The sequence below is a fragment of the Cherax quadricarinatus genome, chromosome 45 (genome assembly GCF_038502225.1).
Source record: "Cherax quadricarinatus isolate ZL_2023a chromosome 45, ASM3850222v1, whole genome shotgun sequence".
Lineage (NCBI taxonomy): Eukaryota > Metazoa > Arthropoda > Malacostraca > Decapoda > Parastacidae > Cherax > Cherax quadricarinatus.
Genome location: NC_091336.1, coordinates 4,197,556 through 4,217,555, shown reverse-complemented (window position 1 = coordinate 4,217,555; position 20,000 = coordinate 4,197,556). Strand labels below are relative to the sequence as shown.

The window sequence follows — 20,000 nt, the reverse complement described above, 5'->3', positions numbered from 1 at the left end:
TGTGCTTTTATTATTCCTGAATCCAAACTGACAAGGGTTTAATATGTTGTGTGAAACGACCCCTCAAGGAAGGTTCCTTGATGTTGGTGAGGGGCTCTTGATTTAGGGAATTGGATCTGTGCTCCAGTTCCCCAAATTAAGCCTGAATGCCTTCCACATCCCCCCCCAGGTGCTGTATAATCCTCTGGGTTTAGCGCTTCCCCCTTGATTGTAATAATAATAATGTGTGAAACGAGGTAGGAATAGATCCGTCTATGAATTAATTTTTCAAAGATTTTAAAGAGCAGTGGTAAGTTAGATATTGGTCTATAGTTATTCAAGTCAGCTTGGTCACCTCTTTTATGGATCGGAGTAACCCTCGCTATTTTGAGGATTGTTGGGAAGGTAGATGATTCAATGGATTTGTTAAAGAGCGCTGCAATAATTGGAGACAATACTTGAGAAACTTTTTTGTACATAAAAGCAGGCAAGTTGTTTATGTCTCCTGCCTTGGGCTTAAGGGTGTTTATAATGAGCGTAACTTATATGGGGTTGGTTGGAGCTAGGAATAGTGTATTTGGTTAGGTACCTGTGAGGTAGTCTGATGGATGGGTGTTTGTGCTTGGTATTTTGTTTGCTAGTTTTTTCCTATGGTGGAGAAGAAAACATTAAGTCTGTTTTCTGTTTCAGTTGGAGTGAGTAGGGGTTCATCTGATTTTGTTAGTTTGATTGTTTTGTTTTTGGATAACTTTTTAGTTCCAAGAATTTCAGATAGAGTTTTCCAGGTTTTTTTCATATCACCTTTGATGTTATGTAATCTATTTTCATAATACAATTTTTTAGACCTTCTTATCAGGCTGGTAAGTGCTGATGAGTAAATTTTTGACTGTTCTCTAGTTATTTAACCCATTCTATACTGTTTTTCATATTTGTGCTTTGTGTTAATGGATTTGAGGATGCTTGGTGTTAGCCAGGGATTATGCAGTCTCTTTGCTGTGATCTGTTTAGTTTTTTTGGGGCAATGTTTGTTATAGAGGCTTTGGGCTTTTTTTAGAAAATTAGTTATACATTCATTCATATCTGTATATGTTTTGAGCTCATTTTGCCAATCGATGTTAGTCATAGCTGCTATAAAGTTGTTAACTGCTGTCTTGTTATGTAGTCTGAAGGTTACTTCAGTAATGTCTTGTGGCAATTTGCCCAGATTAGTTATGAGAAAGGTTGGATAGTGGTCTGTAGTGTTGTCTGTGATTATGCCTGATTTTAAAGGGGATATGGTGTTTGTCCAGATGTGGTCTATTAACCCTTTCAGGGTTTCGGCCGTACTAGTACGGCTTACGCGCCAGGGTCCTTGACGTACTAGTACGCATAAATTCTAGCGCCCTCAAATCTAGTGAGAGAAATCTGGTAGGCCTACATATGAAAGAATGGGTCTATGTGGTCAATGTGCACAGTATAAAAAAAATCCTGCAACACACAGTGCGTAATGAGAAAAAAAAAACTTTGACCGTGTTTTTGGATTAAAACAGCGACTTTGCACTGTATTTTCGTATGGTATTTATTGTTGTATTGTAGTTTTCCTTGTCTCATTTTATAGAATGAAAGACATATTACAGAAATTGAGATGATTTTGACTGGTTTTACAATGAAAAGTACCTTGAAATTGAGCTCAAATAGCAGAAATGTTCGATTTTTACCAAAGTTCAAAAGTAAACAAATCATGCTAAGCGTCCAGTACACGTCAACTGGTGAGTCTAATATTCTTTTACAGGTGCGCTGATATTATTTATACCATTTCTACACTAATGCAGTAGTCTGCATAACAGTAAATCTTCTATTTTTTGCGAGAAAAATTCAAAGTGGAAAGCAAAAGAATGTAAGAGGGGCATGGGGATGTGACTAATGAACAGAGGAAATGTTATTTTAGTGCCAGGAATGTCTTTCTTGTTTATTCTGGACCCTATTTGGAAATTGGCATCTTTTGATATTTGTGTGAAATTGGCAAAATTGCTAAATTCTGACCACTGTATTGGATAGTTGAAATCGGTAAATGGGTGGTTTCTTGTACTCATTCAATAGTAAAAATGGAGTTCTAGTGAAATAGTTATTATTTTTGTTGACTAGTACACTGGAATTGGCCGAAAATAGGGCTCAAAGTGGGCAAAATCGCCGATGCGTAAACATTGTCGAGACTGCTAACTTCGTGAGAACATAATTCCGTAAGTTTTCCATCAAATTTCACACTTTTGGTGTCATTATGATCGGGAAAAGATTCTCTATCTTTTCATAAGAGAAATTTTTTTTTTTTTTTTTTTTGAAATTTGGGGGACCCTGAGAACAAGTCTGGGAGAGGGCCTGTGGACCCTGAAAGGGTTAAGGAGATGCTTGTCTAGGTGATTCTTGTAGGTTTAGATATTACTGGTAGCAACAGGCAGTTATACATTGTGTTTGTGAATTTGGTTACTTGTGGGTCCTGGTCGTGTAGTATGTTTATGTTGAAATCTCCTGTTAGTAGTAGGTGGTATTTATTGATGTGTGCATCAGTAATCATGTTTCCTAGTTTTTCACTAAAGTGGTAAATGTTTGACTGTGGTACTCTGTAGATGTTTATAACTGTGAGGGGGTTTATGCAGGTCTTTTGATTTAAATTTGCTATGATATATTCTCCATGTTTGTCCCTTGTGCAAGATTTATTAATACATTCAAGTTGATTTGAGTAGTAAATAGCTGTTCCTTCCCCTTGCTGGTCTGTTCTACAGTTGTGTATGGCCATGTAGCCAGGAGTGGTATCTACATCTGTAATATCAGGCTTAAGCCAGGTTTCTGTGAGTGTGATGATTGATATATTGGAATGAAGGGAATTGAGTAATGCTGTGAGGTCATCATAATGTTTGCTCAAGGATCTGACATTGTAGTTAAAGATGGTTATGTTATTGTTTGCACTGAGTAATGTCTTTGCTTGGTCTGTTGTGTACTAATTACAGTTACTGGTTGATTCGTGTAATTCATTTTGTAAAAAGTTTACATCAGGATCTATGCCTGTAATCATAGGATGAGAGTAATTTTACAAACTAGATTTTCTGAGTAAAATAATATAAGATTTATATTGAATCTACAACTAGACTTATGAATAAGACTCCGTGATTATTCTAAAACTTGTAAAAATTTAAAAGAAAAAGGGATTATTACAGAATAGATAATTCAGTTATACACTTAAGCATCTAATAGCACCTTAATTATTTTAACAAATGTGAGTTTATGAACTACGGTAGATATTTACAGCTAAAATAAAGGAGCTAATGAATATAATAATAAAAGAATGTATTAAAAGCAAAATCAGTAGCACCATGTCTCATCAACTTGTCATCATCTCATACCTTTGATTTGATAATATTATAAACCTCACTCCATCCACCTAGGTCTGGTAGAGCAACATCAACCCTCTCCACACATTTCCAGACAACGTGCAATAACAACTATGATGTAAGGTTTGAAATTTTTATTAATTTTGACAAATTGTAAAATTTAAAAACTTGTTTTACTTTTTACCAGGTAATATTACTGTAACCTTATTTTACTCCTGTGTTCTGCACTTCCCATATCACTATTTCACATAAGGCACAGGTTTTCGGGAATGTAACCACCCTGATATGTGAGATTCCACTGTATTCATATTTTTGTAAGATGGTTCACTTCAAGAGAGAGTGTGCTTTGATGCTGAAGTGTTCTTGATCCAATGAATTATAGACCTTTCAGTTAAATTAAGCTGAGTGCATCCCATTCCCCAGGCACTGTATGATTTCTACAGGCTTGGCACTTCTCCACAAATATATTAATTTGCCTTGACTGTTTTCTTTTTTTTTTTAAGTTTTTGCAGTATTTGCTTTTTATTACTAAGATTGCCAAGTGATCTTGTAGGTCAAAGTGCTCTTCAAATATTTCAGCTTCCATTCTTCTTACATCTACTCTCTGTTAACCATGAGGTTCTAATGCTCACGCTAACGTTGCATTCTTCAATCCGCATTACACCACTGCGACAGTTGCTGGAATTTATCACTTTGTGCACATGGAAGACAAAGTAACAGTGAATAAGATAATGTTATTTTTCTAGTTATTTAGTATGGGAATATAAATCATTGAGCTGGGTGGAATGTGTGCTGTTACTGGTTGATAAAGCTGAAGGAAACAGCAACAGGAGAGGAAAGAAAGCATGCTACAAGCAATGACCCATCTGTGGATTGGGTTATATATTGTTCTGTTGTCATAGTGCATATGAAAGCAAATCAATGGTCTCGTGTACTTTTATCTTTCAGCCATCTGTCTCACTACACGCAAGAACTGTAGTGCATGATGTTCCAGTGCAGTTGATACCTCGACGTCAGTGGCATCTCTACAAGGAACCAGAGATGCCTAAGTTTGATGCTTCAGTGTATTTGCCTTCACTTCGTCAAGTTAAGCATGTGGTTGAGCGCATGAAAACGCTATCACCAAATATTTCCCTTTCGGCTAATAAGCGTGGTACATTGATCACGTCTGTATCTACTGATGTTGTCAGTGTGTCAACACATTTCAAGAACTTAAATGTACCTGTCTGGGGTAAGAGCACACTAGGAATATTTTGTTGAATTATTTCATTTCCAAATTAATGTTGATTCTTATTCATGTTAAATATGTTATATAGTAATCACTTTTTTTTATCTTCATCTTTGTAAAAAACATATTTACCACCTCTTTTCTCCATTCATGTGTTTTCTAGTATCCACAGTAATAACAAAAAAACAGGCACAATAACATGACTGGAACGATACACAGATAACCCGCACATAGAAGAGAGGAGCTTATGGCGACGTTTCGGTCCAAGTCGGACCGAAACGTCGTCGTAAGCTCCTCTCTTCTATGTGGGGGATATTTGTGTATCCACAGTAATAATCATTAATATAGCTTGTGCATCTGAGCTTGAGTTCTTTATATCAGTCTCTGATACAGGAGAGCCTCGCTTTACTGCACTTTGCTTTACAGCATTTATCTAATGCAGCAGATTTTAATTATGCCCATTCTTCATTTATTCAGACCTCCTACAATAAATATATTCACTACTCACTATAAGGTAAAGATGAAAATATTGTAAGGTAAGTAATGTGTTCTTCATGGGGAAGTGGAACAGAATTCTTCCTCCGTAAGTCATGTGTGTCGCAAGAGGCAACTGAAGTGCTGGGAGCAAGGGGCTAGTAACCCCTTCTCCTGTATTATTTTTTTTTTTATTAACACATCGGCCATCTCCCACCATGGCAGGGTGGCTCAAAAAAGAAAAACTTTCATCATCATTCATTCCATCACTGTCTTGCCAGAGGTGCACTTACACTGCTGTTATAAAACTGCAACATTAACACCTCCTTCAGAGTGCAGACACTGTATTTCCCATCTCCAGGACTCAAGTCCAGCCTGCTGGTTTCCCTGAATCCCTTCATAAATGTTACCTTGCTCACACTCCAACAGCACATCAAGTCTTGAAAACCATTTGTCTCCATTTGCTCCTATCTAACATGCTCATGCATGCTTGCTGGAAGTCCAAGCTTCTCACACTCAAAACCTCCTTTACCCCCTCCCTCCAACCTTTCCTAGGCCGACCCTTACTCCACTTTCCCTCCACTATAGATTTATACACTCTTGAAGTCATTCTATTTCGTTCCATCCTCTCTGTATGTCCAAACCACTTCAACAACACTTCCTGAGTCCTCAGAATAATAGTTTTGGTAATCCCACACCTCCTCAGAATTTCTAAACTACGAATTCTCTGCATTATATTCACACCACACATTGCTCTCAGACATCTCCACTGCCTCCAGCCTTCTCCTTGTTGCAGCATTAACCACTCATGTTTCACACCCATACAAGAGTGATGGTATAACTGTACTCTCATACATTCCCCTCTTTGCTTCCATGGACAAAGTTCTTTGTCTCCACAGACTTCTAAGTGCACCACTCACCTTTTTTTCTTCATCAGTTCTATGATTCACCTCATCTTTCATAGACACATCTGTTGACACATCCACTCCTAAATATATAAATACATTCACCTCCTCCATACTGTCTGCCTCCAATCTGATACCCAATCTTTTGTTACCTAATTTTTTTTTATCCTCATCACCTTACTCTTTCCTATATTCACTTTTAATTTTCTTCTCATACATACCCTACCAAACTCATCCACCAGCCTCTGTAACTGTGACAACTCCCACTTTGTGTTATGTTCTTTATTGTTTAACCCCACACCACTTGCCAACACCCATACATTCACTTCTCTTGCAACCCCATCTATATATTATATTACTATTATATTACTGTACATATTACTAAATTTAAAAAGAGAAAATGTCATTTTTCTTACTGGGCCACCTTACCTCGGTAGGATGTGGCCGGTTTGTTGAGAGATGAAATAATGTGTGTACTGTATGTGTATTTTTTTAGGCCTGGCTCTATTGTTCACTTAATATATGATAGTGTAAATATGTTATCAGGATTTTATATGCATTTGAAAATGCAAATAAATCACTATACCATGATTTTCAATTTACAGGAGTAGCCTGGAACCCAAACTGCTGTATAAGCTGGGCTCTCCTGGATATCATTTCATAAAAACGAGAGTGTTTTATATATATTGAGACCTCTCTATTTTGACTATAGTTGTATACAGTTGACTGCTTGATAAAACAGTTATGTTCCCCCAAATAGCATGTAAACTGAACTGAATAACATATGGGAAAAATAGGGTTATGTTCATTAGATTCCCCCCCCATAAGAATAAAATTGTATAGGTCTTGAAATTGCCAAAAAAAAAAAAAAAATATGTATATATACAGGTTGGTCATCACTAATCCAGCAGTCAGTAATCTGGTTCCTTCAATAATCCGGCACTAATTTTGGCAAGTATAATTTCAAATTTCCGGGGTCGCCACAGCAACCTGCCGCTACTGTTTGGTGATGCTACTCGCTGCATAAGTCATTCCAGTTTCTTTTTCTCCATTTATTTTTATAACCTGCTCACTTTTAGCTTTAGTCATAGTTCCAGTGAATAAAAGAAATGCTTCTCTTTGTGTAAAGCACATGCACCATACATTGTCCATAAAAGATAAAGCGGCTGTGAAACCACTGTCAGTCACCATGAGCTCAGCTCACTCGGATAAGTTGTGACTGGTAAATTTGGGTCTACATATGAGAGAATAGGTCTCTGTGGTAAGTGTGCACTATATAAAAAAAATCCTACAGCACTCAGTGCAGCCAATTACAGTTGGTGTCCCACAGGGAAGTGTCCTAGGCCCTCTTCTCTTTCTCATATACATAAATGACCTTCCAAATGCATTGCAACTACTCAAACCCACACTATTTGCAGATGACACTACATACTTCTACTCCCACCCGAGCCCAGTCATGCTAGCCAATACTGTAAATACCGAATTACAGAAAATATCAACCTGGATGAGGACCAACAAACTTACTCTAAACATTGACAAAACCTACTACATTCAGTTTGGTAACAGAGCTGCAGATGTGTCTCTTAACATAATGATAAATGGATCACCTATCACAAAACTCACAGAGGGAAAATTCCTAGGAATCCACCTTGATAATAGACTCAAATTTCAAACACATATACAACAAATTTCCAAAAAAATTTCCAAGACCGTAGGCATACTATCGAAGATACGGTACTATGTTCCACAGTCAGCCCTCCTGGCCCTGTATCACTCACTTATTTACCCCTATCTCACTTATGGAATTTGTGCATGGGGCTCAACAACAATAAACCATCTCAGACCACTAATCACCCAACAAAAGGCTGCAGTCAGAATGATAACAAATTCCCACTACAGACAGCACACTCCACCAATATTCAAAACTCTAAACCTACTCACAATACAAAACATCCATACTTATTACTGCACCTGCTACATACATAGAACACTTAACTCTGACATAAACCCTTCCCTCAAACATCTCCTTACCAACCTCAACAGAACACATGACCATAACACAAGACACAGATCACTCTTTGATGCTCCTCATGTCCATCGCACGCTATGCAAAAACTCAATGCACATAAAAGGCCCTAAAATCTGGAATTCATTACTTGTGAATATAAAAGAAACACTGTCTGTTTATAAATTCAAGTCTCTTCTCAAAAATCGCTTACTCACCCACAACTAAATAAATACTGAATAATTGTATCTCATAAATTGTATCTCATATATGTATCTCATTATTGTATCTCATAAATGTCAACCTGTGACAATCCTTTGTGAATACCCATTCTACTGATTACACAACTAAATGACCATATCTACGTTACTATTTAACTTCATTACCTAACAGAATACTCCATTCTACTGATTACACAGCAACACAGTAAATGACCATATGACCTGTCTTTGTAATACTCATTTGTACTAAATTGTTATCTGTTTACAATAATGTTTTTACCACTGAATATATCATTGCTTAGTTAATCTTAAGTTAATTTTAAGCCTGCCCGTAATGCTATGCACTCAAGTGGCTTTGGCATGCTGCATTTTACTGTATTCTTTTGTACTTCACTGTATCATGTTTAAATTAATAAATAAATAAATAAATAAATACAGTGGACCCCCGCATAACGATATTAATCCGTTCATGAGAGCTCATTGTTATGCGAAATTATCGTTATGCGAATGAATTTTCCCCATAAGAAATAATGGAAATCAAATTAATCCGTGCAAGACACCCAAAAGTATGAAAAAAAAAATTTTACCTCATGAAATATACATTTTCCTACACACAAAGAGAAGGATACATGCACAATAGTAGAGTAGTACATGCACAGTATATATTGTGCATGTACTACTCTACTAAATGAAGAATAAATGACACTTACCTTTATTGAAGATGCAGCAATGACTGATGAGACACTGTGCCCTGGGAGTGCCTTTTCCTCCTGAGTACTGTAGGTCCTGTTTGGCATTTTCTTCCAGAACAGGCCTTATCACACTGTGTATGTCACTACAATTCTTAAATCTCTCAAACCAACCTTTGCTGGCTTTAACTTCACCAATATGAGCACTAGTTCCAGGCATTTTTCCCTGTTCATCTGGGTGTTAGTCAACTGGTGTGGGTTGCATCCTGGGAGACAAGATTAAGGACCCCAATGGAAATAAGTTAGAGTCCTCGATGATGCACTGACTTTCTTGGGTTATCCTGGGTGGCTAACCCTCCGGGGTTAATTGTTTCTCGGTAATTGTTTCACGTTAAGCCACACCAACAACACTCTCTCCACATCTTCGAGTAATGCAGCTGATGGTGGTGCAGCAACAACAACAGCTGTGGTGCAGCAGCAGTTGTGGTGCAGCAGCAGCTGACTGTGGTACGATAGTATTTATCACCCTTTTTACCACAGGGTTGGCACTAGAAGCTTTCTTTGGGCCCATGGTGGCTTATTTAGCAGTTACAAGCACTATAAATAATGGAATAATACAAAATGTATCGAATGTATGCATGCAACCGGCCACCCTGGCTTGTAAACAATGACGGCAAGGCAGGCGCTCAGGCTGGACGGACAGGTTCGGGACAGGTTCGGGACGAGTCATGTTCAGAGACAGCTGATGGTGCAACAGCAGCTGACCGTGGTGCAGCAGCAGCTGACTGGTCCAGCAACAGCTGACTGGTCCAGCAACAGCTGACTGGTCCAGCAACAGCTGACTGATCCAGCAACAGCTGACTGATCCAGCAACAGCTGACTGATCCAGCAACAGCTGACTGATCCAGCAACAGCTGACTGGTCCAGCAACAGCTGACTGATCCAGCAACAGCTGACTGATCCAGCAACAGCTGACTGATCTAGCAACAGCTGACTGATCCAGCAACAGCAAACCAATCTTTGCTGGCTTTAAATTCACCAATATGAGCAATAGTTCCAGGCGTTTTTCCCTGTTCACCTGGGTGTTAGTCGACTGGTGTGGGTTGCATCCTGGGAGACAAGATTAAGGACCCCAATGGAAATAAATTAGTCTTCGATGACACACTTTTTTGGGTTATCCTGGGTGGCTAACCCTCTGGGGTTAATTGTTTTTTGGTATTCTCAATAAGCCACACCAACAACGGTGCTACAGCAGCAGCAGCAGCAGCAGCTGACAGTGCTACAGCAGCAGCAGACGATGCTACAGCAGCAGCAGACGGTACTACAGCAGCAGCAGCAGCAGACGGTACTACAGCAGCAGCAGCAGCAGACGGTACTACAGCAGCAGCAGCTGACGGTGGTACAGCAGCAGCAGCATCTGACAGTGCTACAGCAGCACCAGCAGCTGACAGTGCTAAAGCAGCACCAGCAGCTGACAGTGCTACAGCAGCAGCAGACAATGCTACAGCAGCAGCAGACGGTACTACAACAGCAGCAGCAGCTGATGGTGGTACAGCAGCAGCAGCAGCTGACGGTGGTACAGCAGCAGCAGCAGCTGACAGTGCTACAGCAGCAGCAGCAGCTGACAGTGCAGCAGCAGCAGCAGCTGACAGTGCTACAGCAGCAGCAGACGATGCTACAGCAGCAGCAGATGGTACTACAGCAGCAGCAGCAGCAGACGGTACTACAACAGCAGCAGCAGCAGCAGCAGCTGACGGTGGTACAGCAGCAGCAGCAGCTGATGGTGGTACAGCAGCAGCAGCAGCTGACGGTGCTACAGCAGCAGCAGCAGCTGACAGTGCTACAGCAGCAGCAGCAGCATCAGCAGTTGACCATGGTACCACAGTATTTCGATAATATTTCTCACCCTTTTTACCACAGGGTTGGCACTAGAAGCTTTCTTGGGGCCCATGGTCACTTATTTTGCAGATAAAATCACCAAAAACACTGTAATAATACAAAATGTTACGATTGTAGGCTTGGATGTTACCACGGAGGCTGGCTTGTAAACAATGCCACCGGCGGAACATGTGAGGCTGGCTCAGGCCTCACATAGACGTGTCTCGGACAAACAGCATTGAGCGGGTTTTTTAGCGGTATGCGAGGCAAAATCTTAGCGATAAAATGTATCGGTATGTGGATTTAACGTTATGTAAGGCCAACGGTATGCGGGGGTCCACTGTAAGTGAGAAAAAACTGCAACCATGTTTATGGTGTAAACCCGACTTTGTGATGTATTTTTATATGGTTTGTATTGTTGTATTCTCGTTTTTTGGTCTCATTTGATAGAATGGAAGATATACACGTATTACAGAAGTAGACATAATTTTGATTGGTTTCACGTCGGAAAGTACAGTGGACCCCCGAGTTTCTGCAGCATTGACTTTCGTGAAATTCGACTTTTGGCAAGTTTTTTCTGCAAAATTTGGCCTCGAGTTTTGTGATTAGACTCATGATTCGGCGACCGTCCGGTACCTGTCCACCCATCACCGCACACACAAAGCCAGTCTCCCACGCCATTCACGCTCAGTGTGCCATTGTTTACTGTTACGTTGGTTGTCCCTTATTACTTTGATAGTAAGGTTCTCACTACATATTCTAGTGTGGGGTAGCTTTTTACTTAATGGCCTTATCTGTCTAGGGGTAATACTTACATTATGGCTGATCATCCTGAGTGTGTCTGATGTCCTTTCACCAGCCCTCTTCACAGGTTATGTAAACTACTACTATAAAAATATAACTGTATTCTCAATAGATATGTACAGAATATACAATTACAGCCTCACATTTTCAAAACAAAGATCTACACACTCCATAGCTGTTCTCCCACATGGTGTTTTCCAACAACTTTTGTCCTTCTCTCTTCTTGACATAACTCTGGGCTAACCAGTGTTTTGACACACTTTAGTCACCCTGGGTATGGTGGCCACAACTTAAATTATAAAAACTCACCCCTGGAGCACACATAATGCCCCAAAAGATAGAAGGACCCAGAGATCCTGCCAGGTTGAAGGTCAGCCGCAGAGAGAGTCAGAGAGAGGGAGATAGAGAGAGAGAGAAGCCTAGCTAAGCTCCTCCCACCAAAACAAAAGACTGATGCCAAGCACAATTCTCCAGTTACCACAATTCTACCACACCTTAATTTTACTTTTACAAAAAGAAATACAACTTTATAAACTACTTATTTAAATTGTGTGTGTGTCTGTAGGATAACCTATTATATTGAGAAAAAGGCTTGACCCAGCTGCCTCTCAGTCATAAGGTTGATCAGCCCTTCTGACATTTAGAACTGAGTCCCCATCAATTCAATATAATTAGGTATTCCAGAGTAACTGTTACTTATAAATACATGTTGGGTCTTATAGCCTCATAACATTTACCAACACGTGACCATCACCCCGCGGGTTCATACATAATAATCCATTTTTTTTTTGTGATTGAACTGCTAAATAAGTCACTGTGGGCCCAAGGAAAGCTAGTGCAAGTCCTTTGGTAAAGAAAGCGAAAAACACGATCCAGAAGGATTTTGAAGGGTTTGAGGCAGACCCTGACCCTGCCGCCCCTCTGCCTGTTGTGGAAGGTGTTGTGGCATTGGGCAAGTCCATGGGCTTGGAGGTGAGTGACGGGGATGTGGAAGAGTTGGTGGAGGACCACAGGAAAAAGCTAACCACTGACGAACTGCAAGAGCTTCAACTGGAACAGCATCAGACCACAGCTGAGGAACTTGCTTCAGAGGAGGAGGAAAAGAGGGTGAAGGAGGTGCCTTCTTCGGTGATTAAGGACATGTGTTCAAAGTGGAATGAGTTGCAAAGTTTTGTTGAAAAGTATCACCCTGACCAAGCTGAAACAAGCCATATCTGCAACATGTTCAGTGACAAAACCTTGTCCCACTTCAGGCAAATCATAAAAAAATGCCAGAAACAGACCTCTCTGGACAGATATTTTGTGTGACAGGGGTCCAGTGACTCTCAAGTTGTTCCCAGTGGCATTAAAAGAAGAAGGGAAGTAACCCCAGAAAAGGACTTGCTACCTGAAGTCCTAATGGAAGGAGATTCTCCTTCCAAACAATAGTGTACACCTTCCTCTTATCCCCTCCTCCCATCTTCCATCCACCCAGAAGTCTTCAGTACAGGTAAGTGTAATGTTGTTATTATTTTTTATATGCAGGTAAGTGTAATGTTTTCGGGTTATTTCGACTTTTTTTTGATATGCATGTACTTGATTTCTGATTGATTTTCAGTATATAAACTCTTTATTTAATTATGTGGTATGTGTGCAAAAAAAAAAACACTGTGTATAATGAGAGAAAAAAATTTTTTTTCGAATATTTTTTTCGGGTGTCTGGAATAGAATGGAAGACGGATTATTGGTTTTAGCACTTTTATTTCCATTATTTCATATGGGGAAAATGGTTTCGGGTTTCATGAATTTCGACTTTCAGCAGACTCTCTGGAACAGATTAATCATGAAACTTGGGGGTCCACTGTACCTTAAAATTGAGCTCAAAATAGTGAAAATGTTTGATTTTTGTTGACGTTCAAGAGTAAACATATGACATCATCGTCCAATATGTGTCCAACTGGCTGGTCTAATATGCAGTCATGAATGGGTTGACATTATTTATACAATCATTACAATAATTCAGTAACAGTAAATCTTCTATTTTTTTGTGTGAATAAAAATTCAAAATGGAAAGCAAGCATAATATAAGAGAGGCCTGGAGACGTGACTAAATTTGGGCCTACATATGAGAGAATAGGTCTGTGTGGTAAGTGTACGCTGTATAAAAAAATCTTGCAGCATGCAGTGCATAATGAGAAAAAAAAAGGCAACTCAGCTTTTGGTGTAAAACAGCAACTTTTGTAGCGTATTTTTGTATGCCTTGTATGGTTGTATTCTCATTTTTTTGGGGTCTTATTTGATAGACTGGAAGACATATAACAAAAATAGATATAATTTTGATTGGTTTCGCACTGGAAAGTACCTTAAAATTGAGCTCAAAGTAGCGGAAATGTTCGGTTTTTGCCGATATTCAAGAGTAAACAAATGATGTCACTGTCCAATAAGTGTCCAACTGGCTGGTCTAATACTCAGTCACAAATGCGTTGACATTATTTATACAATTATTACAATAATGCAGTAGTCTGCATAACAGTAAGTGTAATAAAGTTGGTAGAATTACCGACAATATGTAAAGTAAAAGGACAAGTGCAACTAATGTGACATTTTATTGTGGCAACGTTTTGCTCTCCAGGAGCTTTATCAAGCCATTACAAACAATACATGGACACAGAGGGTATATAAAGGCTCAGAGTGAGGTACCTCACTAGTATTGCACCTCACTCTGAGCCTTTATATACCCTCTGTGTCCATGTATTGTTTGTAATGGCTTGATAAAGCTCCTGGAGAGCGAAACGTTGCCACAATAAAATGTCACATTAGTTGCACTTGTGTTCTTTTACTTTACATAACAGTAAGTCTTCTATTTTTTGTGTGAATAAGAATTCAAAATGGAAAGTAAACAATATAAGAAGGGCCTGGAGATGTAACTAATGAACAGAGAAAATGTTATTCTGGTGCTAGGAATGTTTGCAGTGCTTATTTTGGACCCTATTTTGAAATTGACATCTTTTGAAATTTGTATAAAATTGGCCAAATTACTGATTTCTGACCACTTTATTGGGTAATTGAAATAGGCGAATGGGCAGTTTCTTGTACTTAATCGACAGAATAGAAGGAATACTAGCAAAATACCTATGAGTTTGGTAGACTGGAACAATAGAAAGGGCCAAAAATAGGCATAAAGTGGGTGAAATCGCTGATGTGTAAATATCTCCGTTGGGTTAAGTGTATTCTAACCTAATCACTCTGTAATCCAGCAAAATCACTAATCCAGCACCCTACAGGTCTTGATGATGCCGGATTAGTGATAACCAACCTGTATATACAGTGGAACCTCTTCTTGGGAGTTTAATCTGTTCCATGACCTTGCTCGCAACTGGATTTCCTCATTTGCAGAGTCAATTTTCCTCATTTAAACTCATTGAAATGCAATTAATCCATTCCACTGGAATTCTGTACTTCAATAATTTTGCTAATATCAACTCTATGGCTTATTTATCTATCTCACTTCATCTGATATGACATAATAACCAATATAAATAACATGGAAACCTGATATATACTCTAAAATGAATTAAATATGTAATTCATGTAGTGGTATTGGCGGTGTCGGCGGCGGATGAGAGTTTGTCTGGAGACCGGACAAAATACTTCTTGAATAATTTTGCTAATATCATCTATATGACTTACTTATCTATCACAGTTCATCTAATATGACATAACAAACAGTATAAATCACATAGAAACCTGAAATATACTCTAGAATGAATAAAATATGTCATTACAGTGGACCCCCGGCATACGATATTAATCCGTTCCTGAGAGCTCATCGTATGCCAAAATTATCGTGAGGCGAATTAATTTTCCCCATAAGAAATATTTTTATTATTAACACACTGGGCGATTCCCACCAAGGCAGGGTGGCCCAAAAAAGAAAAACTTTCACCATCATTCACTCCATCACTGTCTTCCCAGAAGGGTGCTTTACACTACAGTTTTTAAGCTGTAACATTAACACCCCTCCTTCAGAGTGCAGGCACTGTACTTCCCATCTCCAGGACTCAAGTCCGGCCTGCCGGTTTCCCTGAATCCCTTCATAAATGTTACTTTGCTCACACTCCAACAGCACGTCAAGTATTAAAAACCATTTGTCTCCATTCACTCCTATCAAACACGCTCACGCATGCCCGCTGGAAGTCCAAGCCCCTCGCACACAAAACCTCCTTTACCCCCTCCCTTCAACCTTTCCTAGGCTGACCCCTACCCCGCCTTCCTTCCACTACAGACTGATACACTCTTGAAGTCATTCTGTTTCGCTCCATTCTCTCTACATGTCCGAACCACCTCAACAACCCTTCCTCAGCCCTCTGGACAACAGTTTTGGTAATCCCGCACCTCCTCCTAACTTCCAAACTACGAATTCTCTGCATTATATTCACACCACACATTGCCCTCAGACATGACATCTCCACTGCCTCCAGCCTTCTCCTCGCTGCAACATTCATCACCCATGCTTCACACCCATATAAGAGCATTGGTAAAACTATACTCTCATACATTCCCCTCTTTGCCTCCAAGGACAAAGTTCTTTGTTTCCACAGACTCCTAAGTGTACCGCTCACCCTTTTCCCCTCATCAATTCTATGATTCACCTCATCTTTCATAGACCCATCCGCTGACACGTCCACTCCCAAATATCTGAATACATTCACCTCCTCCATACTCTCTCCCTCCAATCTGATATCCAATCTTTCATCACCTAATCTTTTTGTTATCCTCATAACCTTACTCTTTCCTGCATTCACTTTTAATTTTCTTCTTTTGCATACCTTACCAAATTCATCCACCAACCACTGCAACTTCTCTTCAGAATCTCCCAAGAGCACAGTGTCATCAGCAAAGAGCAACTGTGACAACTCCCACTTTATGTGTGATTCTTTATCTTTAAACTCCACGCCTCTTGCCAAGACCCTCGCATTTACCTCTCTTACAACCCCATCTATAAATATATTAAACAACCACGGTGACATCACACATCCTTGTCTAAGGCCTACTTTTACTGGGAAATAATCTCCCTCTTTCCTACATACTCTAACTTGAGCCTCACTATCCTCGTAAAAACTCTTCACTGCTTTCAGTAACCTACCTCCTACACCATACACCTGCAACATCTGCCACATTGCCCCCCTATCCACCCTGTCATGCGACTTTTCCAAATCCATAAATGCCACAAAAACCTCTTTAGCCTTATCTAAATACTGTTCACTTACATGTTTCACTGTAAACACCTGGTCCACACATCCCCTACCTTTCCTGAAGCCTCCTTGTTCATCTGCTATCCTATTCTCTGTCTTACTCTTAATTCTTTCAATAATAACTCTACCATACACTTTACCAGGTATTCTCAACAGACTTATCCCCCCTATAATTTTTGCACTCTCTTTTGTCCCCTTTGCCTTTATACAAAGGAACTATGCATGCTCTCTGCCAATCCCTAGGTACCTTACCCTCTTCCATACATTTATTAAATAATTGCACCAACCACTCCAAAACTATATCCAAGAAATAATGGAAATCAAATTAATCCATGCAAGACACCCAAAAGTATGAAAAAAAAAAAGTTTTACCACATGAAATATTAAGTTTAATGCACACAAACTGAAGAAGACATGCACAGTTAGTAGTACTCTACTAACAATAGAATACATGACACTTACCTTTAATGAAGATCTGGTGATGATTGATGGGATGGGAGGAGGGGAGAGTGTCAAAGTTGTTATTGTTTAGAAGGGGAATCCCCTTCCATTAGGACTATGTATGCCACTATGATTCTTAAATCTTTCAAACCAACCTTTGCTGGCCTTAAATTCACTCACATTACCACTAGTTGCAGGCATTTTTTCAATTAAATCCTCATGCAACTTCCTAGCCTTTTCACATATGATCGCTTGAGAGATCCTATCTCCTATCTGTTTTTCAATTATCCACACCAATAACAGTCTCTCAACATCTTCTAACACTTGCGATCTCTGTTTTGAAAACAGACATGCACCTTTTGCAAGAACAGCTTCTTTGATTGCCGTTTTCTTGGCCACTGTAGTAGCGATGGTTGATTGGGGTTTGGTATACAACCTGGATAGCTCCAACACACGCACTCCACTTTCGTACTTTGCAATTATCTCTTTCTTCATTTCCATACTCATTAGCACCCTTTTTCTCGCAGGGTTGGCACTAGAAGCTTTCTTGGGGCCCATGGTGACTTATTTTGCAGAAACAAGCACCAAAAACACTGTGATAATATGGAATGTACCGAATGTATGCTTTGATGTGAACACACTGGCTGGCTTGTAAACACTGGCATGTACGGGGCAGTTCAGGCCACATGTGGACGCATCCCGGACGAATCGCGTGTGGCAGGTTTTTTAACTAGTGGCGAGGCAAAATTTTTGCGCTAAAATGTATCATATACCGGATTTAACGTATGCCGATGCCATCGGATGCCTGGGGTCCACTGTATATGTGTGGCGGCGGCCGGCGAGAGTTTGTCTGGAGACAGGACAAAATACTCCTTGAATATTTCACTATCATCAACTCTATGGCTTATTTATCTATCACGGTTCTTCTAATATGAAATAATAAACAATATACAGTGGACCCTCACCTAATGATATTAATTGGTACCCGAGAACGAATATCGTTAGGCGAGTTTTTTAGCGTTAGCCGAGGCAAAATGTTAACGTTAAAATGTATCGTTAGGCGAATTTAACGTTATGCGATACGTTCGTTAGGCGAGGGTTCACTGTAAATAACATAGAAACCTGATATATGCTCTAGAATGAATAAAATATGGCATTATTGCAATAATTGTATAAATAATGTCAACCCATTCACGAGTGCATATTGGAATGGTCAGTTTGTTTACTCTTCAACATAGCCAAAACAATCGAACATTTCTACTATGCTGAGCTCAATTTCAAGGTACTTTTCATCGTGAAAGCAATCAAAATCATATCTATTTCTGTAATATATCTTCCATTCTATCAAATGAGACCAAAAAAATGAGAATACAATCATAAAAACCATACAAAAATACCGCTAAGGGGTGGCTAATTGCTGAGAAGTGAAGTCCATTATTTATTCTTAGATTTTCTTTAATTTTTGTGCATATTAAGAAGCATCTTTCCGTCATACATTGCCCAAGTTTCAATAAGATAGTCCAGCAAACAAATGAGATACAGTTCCTAGATCAAGAGCAAGAGCTCCTCACCAGCGTCAAGGAACCTGCCTTGAGGTCTGCTCGCTTAAGGAAATTTTGCTTGCATATGGAAGCAAAAAATCGACCCATCGACTGCTCGTATTTGGAAAAACTCGTATGTGGATGCGCTCGCAAGTAGAGGTTCCACTGTATATCTAATAAAATAATTGTAAGTTAATGTGTTGATGTGCATCAGTCAGAGATCTAACATCTACATCTCTTCTTGGAGATATATGCCCTGTTGTTCAGGTGCCCCACTCATTTCAACTATATGGAGGTCATAGTGGTTGGGTTAGAATGGTTGGGGTGTACACAAAAGAGGTTAAGCAGGAGGGGTTAGAGCAGTTTTGGTTAGGGGGGAGGTTTGGTGTGGGGGTGGGAAACCAAATGATGGATGGGTGGGGCAGGAGCTGGATACTGGTGTTTGGAAGTGGACGATGCTGGGTGGTGGAGGACGAAAGCTGGAAGAATTAGGTGATTTGATGGTGACCATATGGATGGCGTGGGAAACCAAATGGTGGATGGGTGGGGCAGGAGCTGGAGACTGGCGTTTGGAAGTGGACAATGCTGGGTGGTGGAGGATGGAAGCTGGAACAATTAGGTGGTGTAATGGTGACCATATGGATGGCATGTTAAGATGAAAAGTAAGATATGTGCATCAGGTCGTGGGAAAATGGAGTGGGGTTGAGCAAGGTGGGGTACTGGGGGAATGTGGCTGTGGGAAAAATGGTGTAGCTGTAGGCATGTGGCTGTGGGGGAAATTGTATGGGCAGGTTGTATAGGTGGAGGCTGCTAGTTGAATTATTGTGGGTGAAGGCATGTGGCTGTGGAGAGCTTGTGTGGGTGGGAGTGTATATATTTGTCATTCTTTTCAGGAGGTCACATCCTGGATTATTCATTGCACAAGCACTTATCTTCACCTCATTCTTTTTAATTGTGCAAATTGATGTCTCATTCAGACAGCTTGCTCATTCCATCTCCATCATGTGTATGCTACTTTTAATCTTATCTAATATCTTGATTTTATTTGAAACATTATTATTATTAACACATTGGCCGATTCCTACCAAGGCAGGGTGGCCCGAGAAAGAATAACTTTCATCATCGTTCACTCCATCACTGTCTTGCCAGAGGGGTGCTTTACACTACAGTTATAAAACTGCAACATTAACACCCCTCCTTCAGAGTGCAGACACTGTTCTTCCCATCTCCAGGACT

At 39.8% G+C, this 20,000-nt stretch overlaps 1 protein-coding gene across 1 annotated transcript in view; it reads left to right on the top strand.

Moving 5' to 3' along the window:
• Hus1-like (Hus1-like checkpoint clamp component) overlaps nucleotides 1-4,708 on the top strand; it is a 102,050-nt gene extending 97,342 nt beyond the window's left edge. The window contains exon 4 of the mRNA XM_070094267.1: nucleotides 4,293-4,708. Within this exon, the coding sequence (XP_069950368.1) occupies nucleotides 4,293-4,604 (312 nt within the window). The 3' untranslated portion in view covers nucleotides 4,605-4,708. The remainder of the gene's footprint in view (nucleotides 1-4,292) is intronic.
• Nucleotides 4,709-20,000: the final 15,292 nt, after the last annotated feature.